This window comes from Phoenix dactylifera, unplaced genomic scaffold, assembly GCF_009389715.1.
Source record: "Phoenix dactylifera cultivar Barhee BC4 unplaced genomic scaffold, palm_55x_up_171113_PBpolish2nd_filt_p 000007F, whole genome shotgun sequence".
Lineage (NCBI taxonomy): Eukaryota > Viridiplantae > Streptophyta > Magnoliopsida > Arecales > Arecaceae > Phoenix > Phoenix dactylifera.
The window spans coordinates 3,383,269-3,407,003 of NW_024067666.1; the positions used below are offsets into that span (position 1 = coordinate 3,383,269).

At 38.3% G+C, this 23,735-nt stretch overlaps 3 protein-coding genes across 3 annotated transcripts; 2 read left to right on the forward strand and 1 right to left on the reverse strand.

Annotated features, from left to right (window-relative positions):
* Window positions 1-2,517: 2,517 nt before the first annotated feature.
* On the forward strand, window positions 2,518-9,961 carry LOC103704469 (ATP synthase subunit gamma, mitochondrial-like). Its single transcript, XM_039115771.1, has 9 exons — window positions 2,518-2,767; window positions 4,502-4,545; window positions 4,663-4,815; window positions 6,633-6,746; window positions 6,830-6,957; window positions 8,086-8,208; window positions 8,300-8,419; window positions 9,455-9,576; window positions 9,704-9,961. The coding sequence occupies exons 1-9, from the start codon at window positions 2,670-2,672 to the stop codon at window positions 9,771-9,773; spliced, it is 972 nt and encodes a 323-aa protein (XP_038971699.1). The 5' UTR covers window positions 2,518-2,669; the 3' UTR covers window positions 9,774-9,961.
* A 773-nt stretch (window positions 9,962-10,734) lies between these two features.
* On the reverse strand, window positions 10,735-13,790 carry LOC103704470. The gene is made up of 3 exons (XM_008787761.4): window positions 13,254-13,790; window positions 12,189-12,533; window positions 10,735-11,634 (listed from the first exon to the last, which is right to left on the reverse strand). Exons 1-3 carry the CDS (start codon window positions 13,542-13,544, stop codon window positions 11,125-11,127), a joined length of 1,146 nt encoding a protein of 381 aa, XP_008785983.1. The 5' UTR covers window positions 13,545-13,790; the 3' UTR covers window positions 10,735-11,124.
* A 3,280-nt stretch (window positions 13,791-17,070) lies between these two features.
* LOC103704471 lies at window positions 17,071-23,606 on the forward strand. Its single transcript, XM_008787763.4, has 4 exons — window positions 17,071-17,230; window positions 17,380-18,570; window positions 21,663-22,093; window positions 22,677-23,606. The coding sequence occupies exons 2-4, from the start codon at window positions 17,622-17,624 to the stop codon at window positions 23,472-23,474; spliced, it is 2,178 nt and encodes a 725-aa protein (XP_008785985.1). The 5' UTR covers window positions 17,071-17,230; window positions 17,380-17,621; the 3' UTR covers window positions 23,475-23,606.
* Window positions 23,607-23,735: the final 129 nt, after the last annotated feature.

Below are 23,735 nucleotides of genomic sequence, written 5' to 3' on the forward strand. Positions count from 1 at the left end.
TCGCTCCATAATGGCGGACTCCACAAACATCTTATTCTCTACTTCTTCTTAAATCACTCATTAAAAACTGATCCATTGTCATTTCATTTGGCAATTCTGCTTAGTTCCATGATTTCACTATACTAAACTGTAGCATGTAACATCTTCTTGATTAGTTTCATGAACTACTAAACACCTATTAATTGAAAACAATGCAACAACATATAAGAGAACTCAAATCAATAGATAATTTACATAAAATTTTCTTCTCATATTTTCTTGGAGGGCACAGAAAAAAGTAAACTGATAATAGCTCAGGAGATATCCATTGAGCGTGAAAAGAATTTAAAATTCATGAAGCATATTGATTCTAGAAAAATCTTTGATATAGCTACCACCAAATAGAAAAGACCTTTCTAAATGATTGAGACACTAGGGCTGAAAACGGGTCGAATAATATCTGACCGTAACAGTTGGATCTGAATCTGAATCTGGATATATATATATATATATTGCCAGATTCAGATTTTGAGAATTTTTCTGATAAGGATCCGGATATACAGTAGAAAAAATATATCTAAATATCTCTTAAATCTAGGATCAAAACCATAACCTTTTAATTGGTTAAGTAATACGCAACCACGAGGACAGAACTCGGTGCTATTTTATAATGATAGTTTATTATACTCGTAGAATTAATTCTTTTCATGAAAAAATGAATCCTATTTTGCCCTTTGATAAAAATGAAAAATAAAAAAACCTAGAGTATCTCTAAAGGTTTGTAGTTTACAAACATTAAGAAATCAACAACTTCTATACATTCCAAAATTTATTCGTAATTTTTTCTTACAAACTTTCTAAAAATAGATAATTCATGGTTATTTTTCATTTACGCCCCGATTAAACAAATTTATCAATACCGCTATTCAAAAACCTGATTGAAAGAGAAGATTAGCACAACCAGTGGTTATGAAAAATCTGATTGAAACAGATTTATCAATGCCGCCATCATCGCCCTCGGATCGATTCCCAATCGATCGAAGTCTACAGCTGAAACACCGGAAATAATTCCAACCTGTAGTTATGAGAAGCCGTGACTGGAGAAAGCGAGTCGCCGGAGTCCCGATCAACGTCGGGATCAACTCCTGGCCTTCCTCGAGAGCCGGAGCGGGCGTGGAATGAAACGGCGGCAAACTGACCGAAAGAGGGTTGGAAATGCGGATTAAAGCCCAGGGAGAACCAAGGGTCCGGGATGCGGAGAACTCGGAATTTTAGCCCATAGAACTTGGCCCGGCTATCGCTGATGTGATTTGGGGCGACTTCAATTGAGTTGATAGTGGCATGTTAGTATTTAAGCTGATTTGTTTGGAGTTTGACCTGACAGTATATCTCCCCAAAAAATAGTCAATAGTAGATCATATAATAGTTATCATATAAATATGTAAAGAAAAAGTAAAAAATATTATAGATATGGGGCTAGTCAAAATCACTTTAATATTTTATTGGATCTAAATAATCATTTATAAACTTATTCTTAACTTATCCAACAATGGTATGCCATCTGCTCATTCTCCGCAATCGACAAAGCTAAGCAAAACTAGCTCAAATAATAAAGTTCTATATTTCGTGTACGTTGTGAGATAAAATTACTATGGATAGAAAAGCAATAAGGGTAAATTTCTACGTAACACGTTATCAGAATTGGATATGTTCGGAAGCATAGGTTAACCTATACTTAAAACCCAAAACCTAGGCCTAATTATATCATATACAATGCATCTATTTGTCTCCATTATTGGCATGGATGCTATCTAGCTAATCCATGCTTGAATATTGTTTCCCAAGTAGGCAATTCATTATTACTTTCTATTTTCATATGAAATTTCCTAAAATAGGTTACACAAATACCAACAATAATGACGATAACATGCTAACTCATCTATCAATTTCAAATTTATTCAAACAAAATCGAAAGTTTACTTGTTATAGCTTTTGAGCTTTTCTCAATTGCAGGACATTTATAGTCCTCTTTCAGTAGTCTCCACTACCACAACTTTGTAGCCTTCCTTAGTTTTGAAATTAGTCCACTTTTTTGTAGATACATGTGTATTTAGTCTTTTTTTGTAGATACATATATTGACAAGCCTGGTTTTTTTTATTCAACACAGATAAACAAAATTGAAAATAAAAAATTACAGTAATATCAAATAGAATATAAAAACAAAAATATACTCAGAGTAAAGTTCCGCTCTGCAGCTATTAGCCTATTACTTGTCCTTAGTTGAGCTGATTGCAGCTCAGTTTAATACTCTGGAAAATTTTAATAATAAAAGATGGAAATAAGAAAAAAAGAGGATGACAGCCATTTTACTGCCTCCTTCGGGCTCAGGTGCATCTCATCCGCCAATTGCAATGATTTGGATAGGCATCTAAATGTATAAGAAAATCAGACGGCTATGGAATGACGAATGAGTTGATTTCCTTCAGATCCAAATCCAACGGCTGTCGCACCACGGACCTATGATGGGCCGCACCGTTACGGTGTCCATCACTTTCCGGTGAAAATTAAAGCCCGCAGGAGGACGCAGGCAGGTCATTTGATCCGAGGTCGCGGGCTCTCCTTATCGGCCCCTCTCCCGGCGGCAGGCGCTTTCTAGGGTTTCAGAGAAGACCTCATCTTTGCGGCAGCGATGGCGATGGCGGCTCTGAGAAGAGAGGGGAGGCGCTTCCTCCTCTCGCCCATCTCACCCAATCCTTCTACTGCCGCTCGATCCGCGATGCTCTCGGAGTAAGATCACATTGATTCGCCCTTGGTCTCCGTGAGATTTCGGAATTGTTTGGAGTTTATTAGAGAGAGATCCTTAGAAGTTTTCTTAATGCTTCGTTTTGATATAGATCTTTTGCTTGCGAGATGAAATAGTTCTTGATTGATTGACTTGGTCATGACTTGATTAATGGAGAATTTTTAGCATCTAGCCCAAATCAAATGGTTATATAAAGAACCACGGAAGTAGTAGGAGACGATTTGTTTTTGTTTGTTGTTCTTTTTTTTGTAACTGGGTAAAGGAAACTGATTGGCACGAACACCAATCGACTCTATTAAAACTATTTTTTCATCCCATCGAGCTGATTTATGAGATGTTTGATGCCGCTGAACCACGTTATCTTTTTATATAAAGATCGATATCCATATTTTTGGAATAGGATGTTTTATTAAGAGGCTGCCTGGGTGAGACACTGGATCCATTTCCACACATAATGAAAGGGAAGGCCTTGCTCATTTCTCATTTTTGATATTATTTGAAATCAACTCTTAAGTGGCATTTGGTATTTTATTTTCTTTTATTTTTCTTTTCAAAATAATGCTGCTGGTCCATTGGTTTTTGGGCAACCACTCTCCAAGAAGCTTAGATGCCAACTTTGATGGGTGTGACTCCATTGTCACCATGTTTATGCTCCATTACACAAAGAATCACAGAAATTTGATGTTTGAATCGAAGAATAATTCAAAAGCTTCCTATGTGTACCTCCAGCGGTAGTTTTTTGTTAATAAAGTTGACGTGGTAGATATTGTTGTTAGTCAATGGAGGCTAAGAGATACAAGAATGTCCTTACCAAAGATGCGAATCTTATTCTGGCTCTTTCCTTTAGAGATTTTATGTGAATTTTCACTCGTTCACCCTTTCTGAGACTTCTGAGATCTTTTCAGCTTAATGCCTATTGATTCTTAGCTCTCTCCCTCTTTACTTTATTTTTGAAAGTGTTGGTCAACTTGTATACTTTTAGAGTTGTGGGTATAGTGTTTTGATCATTGAGTCTTGATAACTATGGTCTTAGTTGTTTCGATAAAATATTGTGGAGTCATACTTTATGATTGAAAATAGAATGAAATCAAGGTGACAAATTATCATAAAGAAATGAATCTTGAAAGTTTTATTGTCTCAATGGTGAGCAAGCACAAACTTCCTTTTATTTTTTCCTTTTCCTCTCAATAGTCAACTGTCAAAAGAACAAATACAGTTTGCTAATGTGAAGTAAACAAGGGGGGAAGCACACATGTAGTGGGGTTGGAATGAGCAAGTAAATTTACACATTGATAGGGTTAATGTTGCTATGCAGGATGACCGTTTGAGCCTTTGAGTGTTAGGTCTTGTTTCTATCCACTATTTCATTATCAACTTTTATAGTTCTAAGTTCCATCAACTACACTACGTGAATGTTAGCATGGACAAATGTAGCAGAAAGATGAAGGTTCAATTAGTATATATGAGGTGTAATATTCCTTGAATGCTAACAAATTCTTAAAATGATGGTGCAAATTTTTTGGTAGACTTGGTCAGCATTGATTTTTTTTGTTCCTTATAAAACTTCATGATTTGTTCATATTATTGTCATGATTATCTCTATTCAAATTTCATTAGTCTAGTCAATCTTAATTGATCTACTGTGGACCGTTGCTTGGTTATTATTATTATTTTTATTATATGCCTTTTCACAATAGTAACATGAAGCTGTATTTCAGAGACTTGAGCCCGTTAGGCACTCGATCCATTTCAACTCAAGTAGGTGAGAACCCTGTGATTCTTGATTACTGCATTTTCCCCTTCTACATAGTTAGATCATGCTTTTATAGGACTGACTATGGGCCATTTAATTGTGTATGTTTCTATTTGTGCCTTGCAGTCAGAAACCGGATGAAAAGTGTTAAGAATATTCAAAAGATTACAAAGGCTATGAAAATGGTTGCGGCATCGAAGTTACGGGCCGTTCAGTCGAGAACTGAAAATTCACGTGGCCTGTGGCAGCCTTTTACTGCACTTCTTGGGGATACCCCTAGTATGTTTCTCACTTCCATTTTTCCAACGGGCAGATGCTTTTAGAGGTTTTAACATCTTTTTTTTTTGATGCAGTTATTTTTTTTTTTCAACAAATGCTTCCCTCCTCCTTGCCACAATTTTTTTCTTTTCCTACAAATAAATAATCTTATTGGAAATAATGGAATATTAATGTTTAGGGAAAATAGGATCGGTAATGTGGGAAGCTTTGATCAGCTCTCCAAACAACCAAATATTTGTGATAGGAGAAAGGCTTTAGTGTTTTATTTTAATGTGTATCTATTATCCTAACAATAATGCCACCTCTCCTGACATATACCTGCTAGTGAGGCATGTTTGTCTTTGCATGCTTTCCATCCCTCTAACTTTGTATTTGCATTTTGCCATTCTGTTTGCATGCCCTGCATCTGGGCATTTTTCAACTCATTTGGCCAGGGTAGGTAAATGGTTAGAGCATGTGTTTGTTAACCATGAGATCGAAGGTTCAAGCTTGCTCCTCCAGTGCTTATAATTTATTCAAATGGGTCTCACCCGTTTCTTCTCTTAGAAAATATAATCACATGCATAGCATGCCACTGATTAGTTTGATTGTGGTTTGAGATGCCCCATTACACTCCACAACACCAACCCCCTCTTCTCCTTTCTTCACCTTCTCTCTGCTCTGCCTTTCCTCTCCATTTATCTTCTCTATTATCAAAACCAATGGTCATATTTTCTACTCATTTTTGCCTCTCATGTTTTATGGATATGGAAGCAAAGGTGTCTGGAAGCATCAAATAAGTTCTCGTTCTTCTCTTTATTAGCTTTTATTTAGTGCAAACTTCTAAACCCTCTAATCTCTTTATTAGTGTTGGCTTTTGAGTTATTAACAACAAATTTTTGTTGCATAAACCAAGTTACAATGTTGAGGAAGAAGTTTCAGTCTTATCAGAAATAAGTTATTGGCAGTCATAAGATTCTCTTATTTTAAATAATGTCCATAATTGCAAGGAAACTGGTAGTTACAATTGGTAGGAGATGAGCTCGAAAGTTCAAAAGGTAGAAACTCAGGACTCTTTACTTCATTATATTTATGGGCAATTTCAGATTTTTTGAAAGAATGGAAAAGGGATGTTTCAATTTTGGACCCAACTCATAAAACTCCTTGCCGTCTTCTTGGACCGCCAATCTGTTTGCTTTACCATTTCTACCTTCCTATGGAATTACTGAGGTTCAATCATATTTTGTTTCTTCTTTCACCAAAACATTGCTGAACAATACAAAGAATAGGGTAGCTACTAATGAAATTCAGCTCCTGCATTCCAAATTTCCAATGTGATAACAAAATGACCTAATTTAACCAATTAACCTTTAATATGACACTGTATGTTTGTCTGGCTCTTTCTCACACTATATGCCCTAGACCATTCATCATATGGCAGTCAGAATCTATCTTGGACAGCTTGCTCGGAACTTCTAGACAGCTGCAGGCATAAATGCTACATGAACCTACATGTTTGATTTGTTTGGATATTCTGCAATTTAAGTTAACTTTTCCCTGTTGTTTGATTGTAATGTTTGACATTTTTTGAGGTCAAATAGGATGATATATTGTCGAACCATAATAGTATTACGATAAAGGCTTGCTCACTTTTCTTTTATCTAGCTGGAGATTCATATCTTGCTCTCTTCTTCATGACAATTTCCTTTTCCAAGTCTGCTATCGTGGCATCAGTTGTTTTCGTTCTTGCTTTTTACGTTCATTAAGTGATTATTTGACTTGTTCTCTTGTGATTTCTTCCTAGTTAAATGTTTTCACTATGCCATGTTGCAATCCAGGTGTTGATGTGAAGAAGAATGTTATTGTGACTATCACCTCTGACAAAGGTCTTTGTGGGGGCATCAATTCTACATCAGTCAAAATCAGCAAGTCTCTTTACAAATTGATTTCCGGTACTGTGAAGATAATTGTATGCTTTGGTAGCTTCTTTTTTTATGATAACTTTATTCTCAGTTTTTTTGTGTTTTGCTATTAGGTCCTGAAAAAGAAACAAGATATGTTTTATTGGGAGAAAAAGGGAAGGTTCAAATGGTACGTGACTCAAAGAGTAGCATTGAGATGACCATAACTGAGTTGCAGAAGAATCCGCTAAATTATACTCAGGTCAGTGTACTGATTATGATTATTATGTTGCAAGAAATTTGTAGAATTTGCATTATTTTGATTCTTGTCTTGTTAGGTTGCTACATCTAGGTTTTGTCATAGAATGATAATGCATTATCATTGCCTTGATATTTTCATTTTACTATATCTTCACATGGGATGTTCCATTTTTCGTGGTTTCCTTGTGTTGAAAATTTGTTCTTTTGAAAAGAAATGTTCTAAGTCACAAATTCACTTTTGGTGGCATTAGATATTCCAATTACATGCAAGACCAGGGAGGTGAAAAATAAGATGGTGTGAGCCTGGCTCAAACAGGTCCCATATATTAGATGCCCAGATCCAACTAAAAAGCCAATAACTGAGCTTGGGCCTATTTAAGCTTGGCATATGCTTGACAATTGAAATTTGCCGATTAGACATTTGAACTCAATGCGTAGTTTTCTCTTCTCAAGAAAAAAAAAGAGAACTTAATGTGTAGTTTGGGTGGAAAGGCTGAGCCGCTTAAGCCTAACCTGAAATCCAGGATACCATTCCTAAGCTTGGTCATTCAACACCGGCATATATTTGTCAATCCAAATTTTGCTCTCTCTTAAGAAATAGAAACATGCAAGGCTCGCAATCTCAATTGTGGATCCTATACCGGTACCATGTTGGGGCAATGTCGGTGCATGCAGTACGGGATTTGGTTCTGGGTGCACTGACACTTGGTATTGTCCTCCATAGTGGTATTGTCCTGTGAACCTTGGGAGGATGTTAACTTTAACGAGGTTGTCAACTCCAAAAACTGTAGATGGTCCTAAGGTCATGCAGTGATAATTCAAATAAAAGAAGCTTAGTATATCATTTCAGGAAAAAGCTCGAAAATTAGCTTTTCCCATTGGAGGTTGCATTTTTTTCCCTCCCAGAAAGTTCGTTGCTACCTTATTCTTTATGGAAACTCGGCAATATTCTTTTTAGTCATTTTGGTTCTTGACATTTTATGATGTGCATGCTTTGAGATAGCTTTTGGTAACTGACAATATAGCCCTGTAATATAAATGCATGATAAATCTGAAACACTTATGACTACAAATGTGTTGCTAAAATTTCTTTCTTCTTGTTGGCCATCTTCTCATTGTCTGTTGTCAGGTTTCTGTTCTTGCTGATGATATTCTAAAGAATGTTGAATATGAGGCCTTGAGGATCGTTTTTAACAAGTTCCATTCTGTCGTCTCATTTCTTCCAACAGTTTCAACCATACTATCTCCTGCGGTGATTGGAGCTTTCTTTGTTACTGCTTTCACACATCTTAACCCTAACATAATTGAGCAAAGATAAATGCTATACTTCATACTGCATGCAGGTAGCGGAGAGAGAGTCAGAATCAGGTGGTAAGCTTGGTGATTTGGACTCATATGAAATAGAAGGGGGTGAATCGAAAGCTGAAGTGCTTCAGAATCTAGCAGAGTTCCAGTTCTCTTGTGTATGCCTTATCTCTTCACAAGCTTAAGCATTATACATTATATAAAATGCATCTTATAGTTCATCTCTTTTCATTTTGTATAGAACTGTTTCAGTCATCTCCTAGGCTCATACAAGGACAAGGATGATGATGTTTAGAATCTGGTTTTTCAGAAATTTAAATTAGTTTAAGAGAAGCTGTTCAAAATGGGTTCTATTGGATTGGGCGGTGGATGTGAAAAATGTTAGGAGTGGCGTAGTCATATTATGAAAATGGGTAATGCTAAGTCAGCTATGTTGCGATCTCCCCTTGCTGAAGGATAGATATGCTGGTACTTTTAGGAACAAAGGTGGGAAAAGTCAATGACTGTCTGAAGAATCAAATGGCAGGTATTAGAAGCAGGGTCTACAATAGCAAATTTAGCATAAGTAACTGGAAGAGTATTTGGGTATATTGAAGACCACCACCAAAAGAAATAATGAGCATCAACTTTAATGCTGCTTCTAGCATAGAAGGGTTTGTTGCTACCATGGAATTTATATGTCGTGATTAGAGAGGAAGGCCAATCTTTGTAATAGCTGATTTTGGAGATCTGTGCAGTGAGACAAGCCCGCTTGGGCCAAGCAGGAAGGATATGGAAATATTTAGGCCAAATTAGATGCTATGTTGATTGTTGGACATATAAATGGTCAATATACCTTTGGCTGCCGGAGAGATTTTCTTGCCTATTTTGCTTCGTCATTTGGTGGCAAAGTTTTGGGTTTTCATCAGTGTCCTATATCTAGAGAGAAGCAAAATGGCTGTATATTCAGTGACTAATTTTGAAAGGTTTGAAAATGTGCATGTCGTTGGTACAGTTTTTTCTAGCGAGCCTGTACTGAATTTTTCTGTCAGAAATGATTCTTAAGAGTTTACTATTAGCTCTCGGATCATTTATGTTGTAAGCTTGCTTGCTGTACTCTGTTAAGTTCTACATGATCCATTGGTGATGACTAGTCATGCATTAGTTGTGTCGTGACTGTGCTACTTGGATTCTAAAGATCCCTGTTGTGGCAGGTTATGTTCAATGCTGTCCTGGAAAATGCATGCAGTGAATTGGGAGCAAGAATGTCGGCCATGGATAGCTCCAGCAGGAATGCTGGCGAAATGCTTGACCGCCTCACCCTCACTTATAACAGGTCTCTCTCTCTCTCTCTCTCTCTCTCTCTCTCTCTCTCTCTCTCTCTCTCTCTCTTCCCCCCAAGTTTACAGTTTTGATGCCAAAACTTGAGTGCTGACACCACCCTTTTTAAAACCTATCCAAAGGACCCGTCAAGCATCAATTACGACGGAGCTCATCGAGATCATATCAGGAGCATCAGCTCTCACTGGCTAGATTCGAGTTCAAGAGTTGCTTTCTTTTTTTTTTTTTCCATGTGCTTTCTGATGTTCCTTAAGATTATTCTGCGTCAAGATTTTGCAATAATTGGCCCAGATATTGACGAAGTCATGGGAGTAATATGTTCCTCTTGCTCTACAGTACATTCCTAATGGGATTGACCAATTCTTTGGTTTGTGCGGTTATTCCAATGATTGTTCATTAAAAGTCTTCAGCATGCAGTTAGGCAGGGCTTTTTACTTGCATTACTGCATGTTTGGATAATTACCAAACAAAAGTTGTTCCTCAACCGCGGCAAGCAATCAAACGTTTCATCTGAGAAGAATGGTGGCTGGGCCCGGCATTATCTGAAACCATCGGACCAATTTTAGCAGCTGGTCTGAACCCTGGTCACGGTTATAGCACTTGTGGATGAGTACCGGTCGAGGTATTGTTTAATCATAAAATCCTTTGTTTTTTTATTGATGATAAGGGAGGCAATACCACCCGGCTTTTGTTAAAAAGCAGCAGCAAACGGAGTACAAGTAGAGGAGAAAAGAAAAGTTGCTTCTAAGTAGGATTGTCAAGTCATTTGATGGTGTGTAACTGGAAACAACCCAGCTCTTTGAGGACAGGTCTCGCAAGTCTTTTGGCATGCATGCAACTTTTGCGTCTCGGATGGATGGGTAAAATAATATCGGAGAGAGCAACCCCTTCATCCGAACGTTTTAAACTGATCAGGTTTAGCCAATCTCTTTTAGTCAAATCTCATCCCAGAGAGTAGAGAAATCCCTGCTCTGTCTTCAATTGTCTAGTCCCCCGTGGGATAGGAGTAGTCTCTAATTTTGCCCTCCCATCTCTGTTGCAGCGAGCCTCATTTACTAGGCCTATCTATAATGGGCAGAAATTAACGGTCTCTTAGTACCGATGGCAAAATAGAAACGAAAACTGAAGCATCTACAACACAACGAGGATCAAGTGGAAACACAATACTTCTGTGCATTTGAAAAAAGAAATCAATTAGAACAAGATGAAGAAATTTTGTGCCTCAAATGCAATGCATTATGATTCAGGCCCAAAACGCCCAAACAGTAATTGGAGCCCTACCGTTCTCTCCTTCTAAGACCAATGGGCTTGAAAGCTTCTGGTTTTGGAACACAAGCCTTGTCTCTTGAAGGACATGCAGCTTGCGGCATTCATGTCTCCCATTTCACTTACATAACTCTTATCCACGGAGCCATTTTCTTCAAAACCTCTTACCTTCCTCCTATCAAACGCCCCGAAGAGTGAAGAAAAGAACATGAAAGACTCAACAACATCTCTAACAAAAACATGGAAGAAGAAGAAGAAGAAGGCATAGCTGCTCCAGTCATCCGGCGTGGTTGTCGTCGTTGTCTTGCTCTCTCTTGAGGTCGGCCGGTGGCAGGAAGACCTCCATCGACAGACCCCATAGGTTGAATCCCACTTCCTCGATGGTCCAAATCTCCTCCATTCTCCTCTTGTGATTCACCGACCCCTCCCCATACCGGAACAGCGTGACGCCGGTCTTGCCGGCGTGCGCGATGTTGACGCCATCGACGTAGCGGTAGTCCTCGATCACCGACTCCATGCTGGTCTCCCAGAAGATGCTCTCCCCACGGCGGCCGGACTTCATGCGGAGGAGGTGGGAGTCCTCGAGCTCGATGAGGAGGCCTGTGCGCTGGCTGAAGCAGCCCCAGATGGTGTGATGGATGATTTCGAAGGTGGCGGCGCTGCGCGCCTTGAGAGTCGCTGCGTTCGCTTCTAGCTTCAGGATGAAGCACTCCTCGCCATGGATGACCTTCTCGCCGATGCACACTGCTTCGGAGAAGAGGTTGGCGGTGGACCTGGGGTCCAAGCCCTGCCGGTAGAAAGAGTGAAGCAAAAGTATATATGAGGAAACAAATTAAGGACTAGATGCAGTCTCGCTCTTATTAGCTCCAATTTAAAAGGCTCCTATTGCTTTATTAGGGAGGGAGCGAGGGATGCAACGACTGTATTCTGTGTGTTGAACTTGGCCAAAATCAAAGCCAGAATAAATAATGTTGACATGCCTATAGGGTTCCCTACTTTCCTCGGAACATGCATGCATGCACCCCTGTTGAACCACAAACACTTTCGTTGTTGTCCAAATGCCATCTTTCATATTTATATATAATTTCCAACTACTATGTTATATATGAGTTTAAAAAATGAAAACCAGTGGTAGAACCTGAAATCGAATGGCATTCTTCACTTCACAATCCAACCTTTCTTTTTTTTGCGTGTGTTTCCTCACTTAGTTTCATAAAGATTAACCAAACAATATCTCCATAAAATTTCCTGAGTTTTGTACCTCTTTCCCTTTAACTCGCCTACATAAAATCTAAAACCAACCACCCAGTCTATATAAAAACTCGAATTAAGGTGCCCAACCTGCAGTGATCGACGCAATGGCCGTGGAGGGCCTCTGGAGGCATGCGATTGCTCCGAAGCCGACTGCCTCCATGCCACCTTTCCATCGCTCCCAGCGCTCATCTTGCTGCCGCCCATGATGAGCTCGAAATACCAGAGATCAGGGCTCTTTTGCCACAAAACATACCCTCCAACCTCGCCATTCCCTTTGGCTTGTGCCTGCACGCTCTCGTCGCCGACGTGGAACTCCGACGCGCTCATCTTCACCTTCCCCACGGCATACATGCTGCTTACCGACATCAGCGCTGCCTGCCCTCCCGTCGCTGCAATGTATTGTTGGATGATGTATTTGGCCGTCGACGCTTGCTTTCAAAACCACAAAACAAGAGAATAATAAAGGTGCCGCATCATAAGTGCTAAAGATTAATTTAAATCCTGTGCTTTCTTTTTTCTTTTTTCCATTTTTCTATGATCATGATGAGAGATTGCTATGCATTTTAGTCATGAGAATTTATTTTGTTGGACATGTAGATGCCAATTAATCTGTAGTCACATTGCTTGACATATACTAATTTAATTTCCCCTTCTTTCATTACTTTTTTTTCATTTAATAACTACTTGCTTTTAGCTATGACGTAGAGAAGTTATAGCACAAACCCTGTATCATGTTCGGCGAAGAAGTATAGGAATAGGATTACCCTTATATTGTCAAAAGAATCTCCGCAAAAACAAAAAGTTGTTTCTTTAGAAAGCCCTGCGAATAGAGTTCCAACTTAAGGATTTAACGCCCACACATTGTTAATGCTACCAAGAATTCTAATATATGTTTATGATGACGCAAAAGAAGGTTTAAACATGGGGAGAGATTAATGAGAGAGAGAGAGGACGGATCCAATAAGAATTATATAGGAACGGATTATAAAGAATAATGACATTTGTTTTCCTATATAAGAAGTTAAGAATTAACGTAGAATGAACCAAGATCCATGCAAATGTTGGTTCTAATATTTGTATTAACAAAACCACGACATGCAAATGGTGTTAAAGATATGGAAATGAGTACGTAAAAGGTTGTGCAGATCTTACAATGGAGCAGTCGCGGATGGAGCGGGTGAATGCTAGGTCATGGGGGAGGGGGCAGGGGATGAGGGGGGAGCCAACGACATTGAGAAGGAGCTGCAGCTCGGCGTTGCGGCCGGTGAGCAGGGGCGGAGCCTCGGCGGCCTTGTCGAAGGCCTGAGCCTTGAGCCAGTTCCTCATGTTCTGCCACCTGGCGCCGCCGGTGCCCATGCCGGCGAACATCTCCTCGGGGATGGGCACCTCGAGCACGGTATCGAGGCCATCCTCGCGATCAAAGTTGGGACAGAGCTTTCTCATGTGGGGGTGATAAAGGTGGTGGTGGTGGTGGCGGCGGCGGCGGTGGCGGGCAGAGAGAAGCGGGCTCTCAGGGAAGGCCCACCCACCCTCCACCCGGGCGCAGGGTAACGGCTTTGTTGTTGGACGAAGGCACGGAAGAAGAGGAGGAGGAGGAGGAGGAGGGAGGAGAAGCCATTTTGGGGTTGGTTGACACCAAGAAAGGCCTCTCCTTGCTTGTAGATGGCTTGTGGACTGGTTTCCTCCTCATACCTATCTTTCAGGGGTTGCAAATGAGTATGCCTTTTTACGTGGCTTTTTGACCACTTGGTCTTGACTCATGGGAAAATTTTGTTAATTTTTCCATGTTTTGCTCAGCATAAAATATTCTGCTAGTTAGGCTGATCAAAACCAAATTTCGAAATATTATTTAAAACTAGTTATATATTTCAGCTCATTTTTTATTGAAATAATATATTTAATCTTTAGAAGAAGGGAAATTCTTATTTCATAAATTCACCTAGATGCCTGCAGCCTCTTGATTGGACTCTAGGGTTGTGCATTATGCAGTGTTTTGGAGTCAAGAATGCACAACATGGTGAGCTAAGCTTGATGCTTGATGCTTGATGCAATATGTTTTTTTGCTATTTGTATATATTTCATCATGCAGATTAACATAGATTTCATCATTTAAACTTCAGTTTCCTGATTCAAAATTAGATGTCTTTTGTAAAAATTGACATCTTTTGCGACCCGATTTTTTCTTATCTTTTGCTTATGCTTTTGCTTTTGCTTCAGATCCACAATTGGTATATCTGAGTTTATTTCAATATAAATCCATTTCTATGATGACAGAGCTTGGCTTTGCCTCTGTTGGCTGAAATTTTACTCAGCAATGTGCAGTCTTCATACTTGGACAGATGCATTTGCCCCTGGCATCCCACAGAAAGACTAGGGTAAAAACATAGAAGAGATAGTTCAAAGCATGAGGTTGTTTCTGTCACTTAAAAGGCATTTTTTTAGATAGGTTTAGATAATAAGGGCATTAGGTGACTTCTAAATGGGAAGTTGGAGGATATGTCTCCTTTTGTCATTTATTAAGATAATGATATATTTTAAGGGACTAAATATATCTCTGTCTGTATTAAAATGAAGATAGGTCATATAAAATTTTTCAGGGCATTAATGTTTCTCATCCTGAACCTTCACAAATAGATGGTAAAGTAAGGTTAGATCAATTATCATATCATAGTAATCATCATCGACAAATCTATGATGATGTGTTTGAATCAAAATCTGGGTATGGTTTCTATAAAACTCCTGACTGAGATGAGGTAGACTCCTCCATTTTGCATTCTTTAGAGGATCCAAGTGGTGCAAGGAATGTTTCTTCCATGCCAAAATTGAGTAGGTTCATTAAGATATCTCAGTACTATAGCTTCAGTTTGGTAACCTCATTCGCCTGCAGAAGTTGAGATTGAATTCAAACATGAAATTAATATCAAAGTGTCGAGTTTCTGGGTCATTAAAACAAGATCAGAGAAATATTTCAAATTTTCTTTTGTATGTTTAGCCTTTCTAATTTTTAGCATAACATTTCCCTCAAAAAAAAAAAAAAATAGTACAGCATGCCCAATGTTAACTGAATTTATTTTTGTGTTGATTCGTTCCCCAGCTGACGGCGATTTTTCTTAATAAGTTGATTTTCCTTTTGTCTTGATTTTTCTTTCAGTTACTCTGCTCAAGCTTGTGGAAAAACACTTCAGATAAATTAGAGATTTTATTATCCATAAACTCAGTTTTAGCCCAGCAGTTGCTCCCCTACTCAAAGTTTTATTTCCATCTACTAAGAAGTGTTTGTTGAGTGTTTGATGTAGTTAATTTAGCTTGGTGGTTCTCCCACGCTGCTAAGATATTTTTTTCTAGATGAAAAAGATAAGCAAACTTATTTCATGTCCCTTTTATTGTCAAACTTTTCTCTCGATCTAAAGATTCCTATTCAACCTGATTTATCCAATTTGACTAACTCGACCCAATCCAAATTTAACTCAAAAAAAGGTTGAATAATTGGATTGGGATAAGAGGACATAAAAATTGGATTTAGGCTCATCTTTAATTCAACCCAACCTATCTGAATTGCAGCCCTAATTATAATGGTTTTAAAATAGATCCAACATATTGGGTGCATTGCACGTGCACTATAAAAAAAAATAATAACTACAACCCAACTTATATGTTTCCATGTTAGGAAACTTTACAATGTTGTTTTTGTCCTAGAACAATTGTTGTTAACTCATATACAATGTTTTGATTAGGACTTACACAAAATTTATTCAAATACATGAAAAATTACGAAGTTAAAACCTAAAGAGATGGCCATTATTTAAGGGTAAAAATTATCAAGCATGTCCATATAAAAGAGCATTGTTAGCATCATCTATTCGAACTAATCTTGTGTGATCGCTCAATTAATCTAGCATATTATAACACACAAACCATTTGTGACGTGCTTCTAGTTGTAGAGTTGAAATTGGATCGGATATTAGAATATTCATATCCATATTTGCTTTATTAGACGAATAGATACAGATGTTAGTCGGATGCAAAAATTTATATCCCTATTTTAAATGAATACGAATATAAATCACATACTAAAAATATAGATATAAATACGGATATAAATCGAATAATTAAACTTTATGATCACAGTATCAACAATATTACTCAGTGGATAATAAATCAAGTTAATAGCATACTAATATGACCATTTATTTTTTAAAAAAAATTATGAGTGGCATATAAAATTAAATAGAGTTACAAATCAAATCAGATATTTAGATACGGATCACATAATTTCTATCCATAGTCATATTCATTTTTCTTTGACAGTTATGGGTACGGATATGGATATTAGTCGGATGCTCAAATTTCTATTTATATTTAGATACAATCGAATACGAAAATAGATACGAATAGATATTATCCAATCCACTCTCATCCTTATCTAGTTGTGACTATTGTTCTAAATCAAGATCTATTTCGGCAACCGATCTATCAAGTATTCCTTTCTCTATGAAACATATGCACTAGACATGATGCATTCTTGGCGACCATCCGATGCATGTCTCTCTACTCGATCAATCATATACTTGGATCAAACTCTTCTCAAACACTCCTACAATATATTTATGTTAGGCCAAAGAGAAGGCTAGCAAGAGCTTTCAAACCCTGGACTCAACAACCACCCCAAACCCCACCACATTGTATTCCTTTCAAATTAGAGAACTAAATATCTATCAACGTCTAAAATGACATTCCCGTCCCTAAATCTTCCCATTTCACATTCTTGATATAATTTTTCTATTTATGCGTGACTCGACCTCACGTCACGAACTCTGTAGAATTTTAAGTAGGATCCTATTGGCTCCCGAGTGACACGATCATGGCCGTTCATATGGTAAAACGGAGGATACAACGGTGGAGATTATTCATACACATTTCTACCGTATTGCCCCACTTTCCAATATATTTCGCCCATCGGCCCATTGGAAGTCTCGAACACGGCGAGTGCGATATTATATGGGGGAGAACTGGAGGGACGAAAAAAAAATCTCATCTTTTTTGTTTTCTCTAGGTTTGGATTTTGCTCATAGCTTCCGCTCCTCGATCCATCTGGAATCTGTGTCTGGTCCGGCTGTCGCCGTTCTGGGGTAAGAACCCCAAAGTCCCTCTCTTTCTCTCGTTCTTCTTTGTTTTCTTTCGATTTGGGCGCTTTATTGCGATGGATTTCGTCCAATGTTGGCCTTTTTAAAGCCAAGATTGAATATTTTTTGCTTTTACGATCATTTTTTCGTTGCAGTTTGAATTTTAATCGGCTCGGCACGGAAGGATTGATGCTGGATTGATGGGGTTTACCTGAGATCGGAGTTTTTGTGGTTTCTGCTATCAGCTCTCAAGGCTTCTGCGTGTCTCTGGTTTTATGGAAAATTTTCATCCATGGAGTGTTCCACATTGAGGGTTTGCTTGAATTAAAATGATGAATTCTCGGAGGTTCCGGCTCATTGGGTTGGTGTTCGTTTCGTCAAGAGGGGTGAAACATAGATGGACTTGTGGGTAGCTGCGGGAGCGAGTGGCGCGGGGTATTTGGTCGAGCGTTGGCGAAAGGTTGTGAAGAAGGGGGAGGAATGCTCGTTAGAGTCACTTCATAGAGGCTTTACTCGCACGAAACCCAAAATGCCGTCGTCGATGGACAAGAAGAATGATCGGAAGAGCTTTGAATCTGGGGGCAGTATTTTTTGTAGATTGATTCGAAGGAAAACTGCAGAAGATGCTTCTTCTTGTAATGACAAGGTCCCTTGTAATACCCCTAGAAGGTCTTTGGGATCAAGGGTTAATGCTCCATTTGAGGGAATGGCTTCTAATGGTGGTGTTAAAGGAGACACTTTGATGAGTTCAGGCGAGTATATAAGGGACCACAATAATCTTTTGAGTTTGCAGCCGTGGATTTTTAGAAAAGACAGTACTCAAATATGTGAGGAAGGGGTGAAGGTGAATGGTGAGTTTTCTGATAAATCTGGGTATGAAATGAACAGTTTCGGCAATGCCTCACTAGTTGATGTTTCTCCGATAAGTGTGAGTCTTGGTTATGGGCATGGTAAAGGCCGAAGAACTCTTAGGAGCAGACGGTCTCGCAGGCATTCTGTGAAGCCTCTTACTTCTACAGAGACCTGTCTCGTCCCTCAGCTTTACGAAGAAAATTTTGAAATTGAAGAATATGTATTTAGTTCACTCTCGCCACCTAGTGCACAAGCTGCAAAGCCATTTGTTATAACTGATGGGAACAGAGTAATCAGCAAATCAAGCCATGAACCTTTGGGTAACAATGGCTTGCTTAAGGATGTTGGAGTTAGTTCAGGAGTGAAGGAAACTGTTGTTGGAGTTTCTCCTCTTCCAGATTTAAAGAAACTGAAACGGAAGAGCAGGGAGATGCAGAATGGAAGGTTGGTCTCTTCCACTTCTCAGAGATCCTGCAAATTTCCACATTCACAAGGTAGCATAATCAACCTCGGCTTATGCTTTTTAAGCCATGACATCTTATATATCATAATGAACTTTCTATGTTTGTTTACCTTTTGCATTAGCGATAGACTATGTTAAGAATATGAAACTTCCTAAAATATATAACATATGAAATGAGAAAACGGCATCACAAAAAGTTTGGAATATGAACTTGCAGTGCGAAATGTTCTGAATAAAGTATTGGTATATAATCCCAAATTGTTTACACTGAATATATAATGGTTAGCTTGTTTTTTGTTAAGTGTAGTAGTTCATGAACTATTCATTCTCCTGTACATAAGGACCAGAAACCTCCTTTTGGGTCCTGACATTTGATGACTGCACACTCTGAGTCTGATTGACATCAATGCACAAATTGAATCACATAATTGATTTGTTAATTACATTATCTTGGATGTTTGCTGGATTCTTTTTTTTTTTTTTTTTTTTTTTTTTTGCGGTTGGGGGGTGGTTTTGGGGGGGTGGGGTGTCATTTGTTTTCAGGTTAAAGAATCTTATCAGATATGTAGGTCCACCTGTTGTGTCATCCTAAGTAATGGCCGATCCCGAAACCAGATAAAAATAATGATCCTATATTAGGCCCCTTTACATTTTATATTGCAAATGCTGCATTCAAATGTTCTTTTACCAATACTATTAATGTAATATCTTCTTCAAGAAGTCCTACAATCTAGAACCCACGCCATTTTACTGTTATTGTAGGGATAGTGAATTCTGATCTGCACCCACCAACCTACCTGGACCCACCCAGAATAAATAGGTTGGGGTAGGATTTTTTAAATTTGGGTTGTTTCTGGGTCAAGCTAAAATAGTATTGATAATAAATGGGCAGGTATGATTTTAGGCTTTTAGCCCCTTGGACCTAATGGGTCACCCTGGAGTGAACTAGATGGGAACCAGTCAGCACCCAAACCCAACATAGTTGATAGTTCTCTGATTATTTCCATGTTGTTTGGTTCTAAGCAAAAGGGGAAAAAAGGCTTATAGAGAGTAATGGATAGGACAAACTGCAGGATTTTGGAATGCATTTAGCTACTTTCTTCTTAATTAGTTTATGATTATTATATCCCAAATTTCTATTTTTTTTTTTCAATTATGATGATATAGTTGAAGTTGAATTTGATTTTGTTATTTGATCTTCGCATACCATGTTTTCCTTTGTTTTTCAGTTATATATATGATTGACAATTGAAAACTTATATGAGTTGGTGGGTGGGTGTGGGTTATGTAAAATAGATGGCTTTGGTATGGGTTTACATTTTCCAACCTGATTATAAAAGGATCGGGTATGGGTTGATGGTTTTCTGACTTGAACCTGGCTCTACCTGACCCAACTCATTGTCGTTTTATTTGGTGAAGGGAACAAGAAGGAAAAAAAGAAAATATGCTGAAATAATGATGTGTTTAATGCCTAAGAAATTGAAGTTTTGGAGTGATTGATGCAACCCTGTTAGCTCAGGTTCTTTGTCTACTTCGTGTCTGTAGACCATCAGTCCTTTGTGTTTCAGTGCTACTGGGTTTAAAGTTAGCTGGCTTTTCTGACCCCTGGCCTTCCAGAATGTTTGTGCTATCCGGCAAACCTTTAGTTCTGTTTGAATAAGTGGTGACTTAAACCAAGCATGTTTCTTCCTTACAAAAGGCTGCTGAATGGTAATACTCTTCATCCTCAACGAATATTCTCAATACACATGTATTAAATAATATTTTTCCAGAAAACTAAAACACTGAAAGAGAATTGTTACCATGTAGAAAAGCACAAGGCAAACCCGTAGGAATCTCAACCAGAAGTTTGCATTGCATGATTTGCATCTAGATCAGTTTTATAATGAATAAATTCATAGATGATGAGCAATATCCAATTTGACTATAGGTTGATTTATTTGGTGTGCATCCTCATGACAAGACTGTGCACAATTATCATAGCCAGGGATATCACATGAGAACTCCCACCATTTCAAGCAAAAGGAAGGGAGGGATGGAGAGAGGGAGAGGATGTAGGATAATAAGATCAAGAGGAGTAGATATAGAATAAATGACAGACAGAGAGAGAGATAGAATAGTAAAGAGGAAATCCTCTCATGGAATGATTTCATTTACTATTTGGAATATTTCATGACAAGTATCTTAAGAGGGAAGGAGGGAGGGTGATAGGGAGAGGGTGCTTTCGCACTAGGAGGCATGGCCAATAGGAGAAGTCATAGAAAGGGGAAAAAGAGAGGAGTAGACAAGGAGTCTTCCCATGGAATGATTTTATCCACTAGTAGGGAGATTTTATAACAATATCTTATCAAGGTTATGGATAATTGTCCCAAAAGGAAAAGATGTCCCCAGAGCAAATTTCCTTCGGATTTTAGAGGTATGGGTGGTTGGTGCCCCCAGCAATTAGGTAGGATCTCGGGAATATGTGAATGAGGAGGTCAAAGAAGTTGTTTTGATAATTTTTTCCTTCTGTTGATAAATATGGATTTTTGGGTATTTTTTATCCTGGTTTATAAACCTTACCTGTCCTTTCTGTTTTCTTAATACTATCCTTGCAACTTTTGGTGGCTTCTTGCACCGACTCCCCATGCATTGAATCCCCATGATTGGTATCTACTTGTCATCAGTATGGTTTATTTTGCATTTGGAACAATCAGGCACTAAGACAACAGCTTCTCTAGCGTTTATTTTTAAAATTCTGTGTATGCACCCTTTCAACAGGCTCATGCATATTCTCCCTACTTGTTCAACCTATTTGTATTTATCATCAAGACAGTTTGATCATGCATTTAGCGATATAGATCAAATATAAAGGCTCAATTTCTTGCAAAAACATTTTATTTGGTATCACAAAACTTTTTTTCTTTATTATCGCATATGCGTGCAATGACAACACTATCATATGTAATTGCTTCAAATATCATCTATTTTCTTAGTTGTTACATTTTAGCTTTTCTTATAAGCACAAGCTTTATTCATATTCTTCAAATTCCAAGTATATTATCTGTAGTGAATCTTTTGGCTTTGGTTCGTTCTAAAACAGCTTTTCTTCTTTTTTTTCTTCCTCTTCTTTTGCTTTTTCAGAGTCACTTGATGGAACGCTTGTTTTCTGTCTTGGAGCGAGCATTGGTGTGATATCCACTATTATGTCACATAGAAAAGAAGTTGAAAAATTAAATGACCAACTGAAGCACACACAAAACTTGGTTCAAGATTTACAGGAGGAGTTGGAGATGAAAGAATCACTGACTGTTAAGGAATTGGCTAATGAATCTTGTGGAAGCCATGGACATGATTACAGCAAGGCAAAAACAGAAGATTCTATTGAATCCTTTAAGGAGCAGGTTCCGACATCTTATTTTCCTGAAAAAGAAACAGTGGAATGTAACAAACTGCCGTTGTCCAATGTTGAGTCAATGAGTGAAATCGAAGCAGAGCTTGAAGCTGAACTTGAGAGACTTGAATTGAACATGAATGCTGATAGTCAGGATGGAAGAATCTCTGCCTTTGGTGAGGTATAGCCTAAACCTATAGATTATCAAAGCCTAAGCACTAAATTAATACAATGAAATGTTTATTTGTCATTTGTTTGCTGGAACTTCTCTTGTTTCTTATTTTAACCTAATATATCCTTTGAACTGGCATTTTAGTAGTGGATGTTCTGTGACATTTTTCAAATAAAACTTGCTAAGTAGGATTGTTTTATATTTTTCTGTCTCTCTTACGCATGCCCAGACTTGACATTGTTGTATGCAGTAATTTCTCATGGATAAAAGAATATAATATTTTTCTTTTCAAAAGAGTATTATATTTCATTCTCGGAATTAGCAACAGTATTATCACAATTAATCTAATTCACAGCTATTCTCGATCACGCTTGTCTTGCATGCTTTTATTGCAATTGAAATTTCTTTAATCATGATATTTTCATCTTTTGTGTCATCTAAGTGATGACAGTCATATGATGGAGCCAGTAACTATTTTGTGATGGTTGGTTCGATGTTTACATACTATTTCCCCTTTACTCCTGGTAGAAATCTAAATGCCTCATTTGATTTTACGAAAGTTTTAGTTTACAAGATGGAAATCTGATTGCAGTTTGATGAAGACCTCATAGCTGATGTCGTTCATGGGGAGCTGCGAGAAGATATGCTTGAAGGGGGAGTTCATAACAGGAAAGGTGATAATGATACAGACAGCAAGAGAACCTCCACAACTGAGACACATGATGCGAATTATGCTATCTCACCTAGAGAGCTCAGCTTACGGCTCCATGAAGTGATCCAACTCAGACTAGAAGGACGAATTAAAGAGCTTGAAGGGGCACTCGAGCAAAGCCAGAAGCAAGTGCAGTTGATGGAAGTTGATAGAGTTCTCTCTCAGAAAGCCTTCTCGAGCAGTGATGTGGGATCCTATTCCACCCAAGAAAGCCTGACCAGGATGGGAACTGATAATTCTCCAAGTCAAGCAGTCTGCTTAAACCTAACAGGAGACGCATTAAATGCATATGATGAGGCGTATGAGGAGTTCTTGCAAATGCCCAATACTGAGGAGGAGAATGTGCAATTAACCGCCAACGTGAGTAATAAAAAATTTTGTATGGATGGGCTGCATGCCGATTGGAGTCCGATATGGGGTATGGAAGGTGGCAGTGCAGACAAGTTACCAAGATGTGCACAATTTTTTGAAAAGGAGCCAAGAGAGGAGCAGTTTAAGCAAAGCAAGGAATCAAATGATGCTCATGAGAGCCATGGAGATAATGAAGATGAATCTGATGATGATGATGATGATGTTGTTGTTGATGATGAATTGATCCAACAGATTGTAGAGAGGACAAGGCAAGGGTCACCTGTAGTGTTACATGCTCAAAGAATGCTCTTTTCATTGGATGAGTAAATGAGGAGGAAGGTTTGTTTTTGCTTCAGCTTGAGAAAGGTTGCTCATTTCCATGAGCAAACCATTAAGCATCTTGAATCAACTAGGCTCATGATTACAATCTGAAAATAATACTTGGAATTGCCAGATTAAGAGACTAACCACATCACCTGTCCTGAAATCGCAACTGTTACGTACTGCACGTAATTATTATTGAATAAGAATCTTATGCCATGAGCTAAAGAATAAAAGCTCTCATGACAAACAGCGTTGTAGTATAGA

Bases quoted from the DNA above. Each gene is read 5' to 3' on its own strand.
- LOC103704470 (XM_008787761.4), bottom strand. From the start codon at position 13,544: ATGAGAAAGCTCTGTCCCAACTTTGATCGCGAGGATGGCCTCGATACC. The intron at 12,534-13,253 runs GTAAGATCTGCA...TGGTTTTGAAAG, and splicing joins CCATCCGCGACTGCTCCATT to CAAGCGTCGACGGCCAAATA. The intron at 11,635-12,188 runs GTTGGGCACCTT...TTCTACCGGCAG, and splicing joins CATTGCGTCGATCACTGCAG to GGCTTGGACCCCAGGTCCAC.
- LOC103704471 (XM_008787763.4), top strand. From the start codon at position 17,622: ATGGACTTGTGGGTAGCTGCGGGAGCGAGTGGCGCGGGGTATTTGGTC. The intron at 18,571-21,662 runs GTAGCATAATCA...TTGCTTTTTCAG, and splicing joins CAAATTTCCACATTCACAAG to AGTCACTTGATGGAACGCTT. The intron at 22,094-22,676 runs GTATAGCCTAAA...ATCTGATTGCAG, and splicing joins GAATCTCTGCCTTTGGTGAG to TTTGATGAAGACCTCATAGC.
- LOC103704469 (XM_039115771.1), top strand. From the start codon at position 2,670: ATGGCGATGGCGGCTCTGAGAAGAGAGGGGAGGCGCTTCCTCCTCTCG. The intron at 4,546-4,662 runs GTGAGAACCCTG...TGTGCCTTGCAG, and splicing joins ATCCATTTCAACTCAAGTAG to TCAGAAACCGGATGAAAAGT. The intron at 4,816-6,632 runs GTATGTTTCTCA...GTTGCAATCCAG, and splicing joins ACTTCTTGGGGATACCCCTA to GTGTTGATGTGAAGAAGAAT.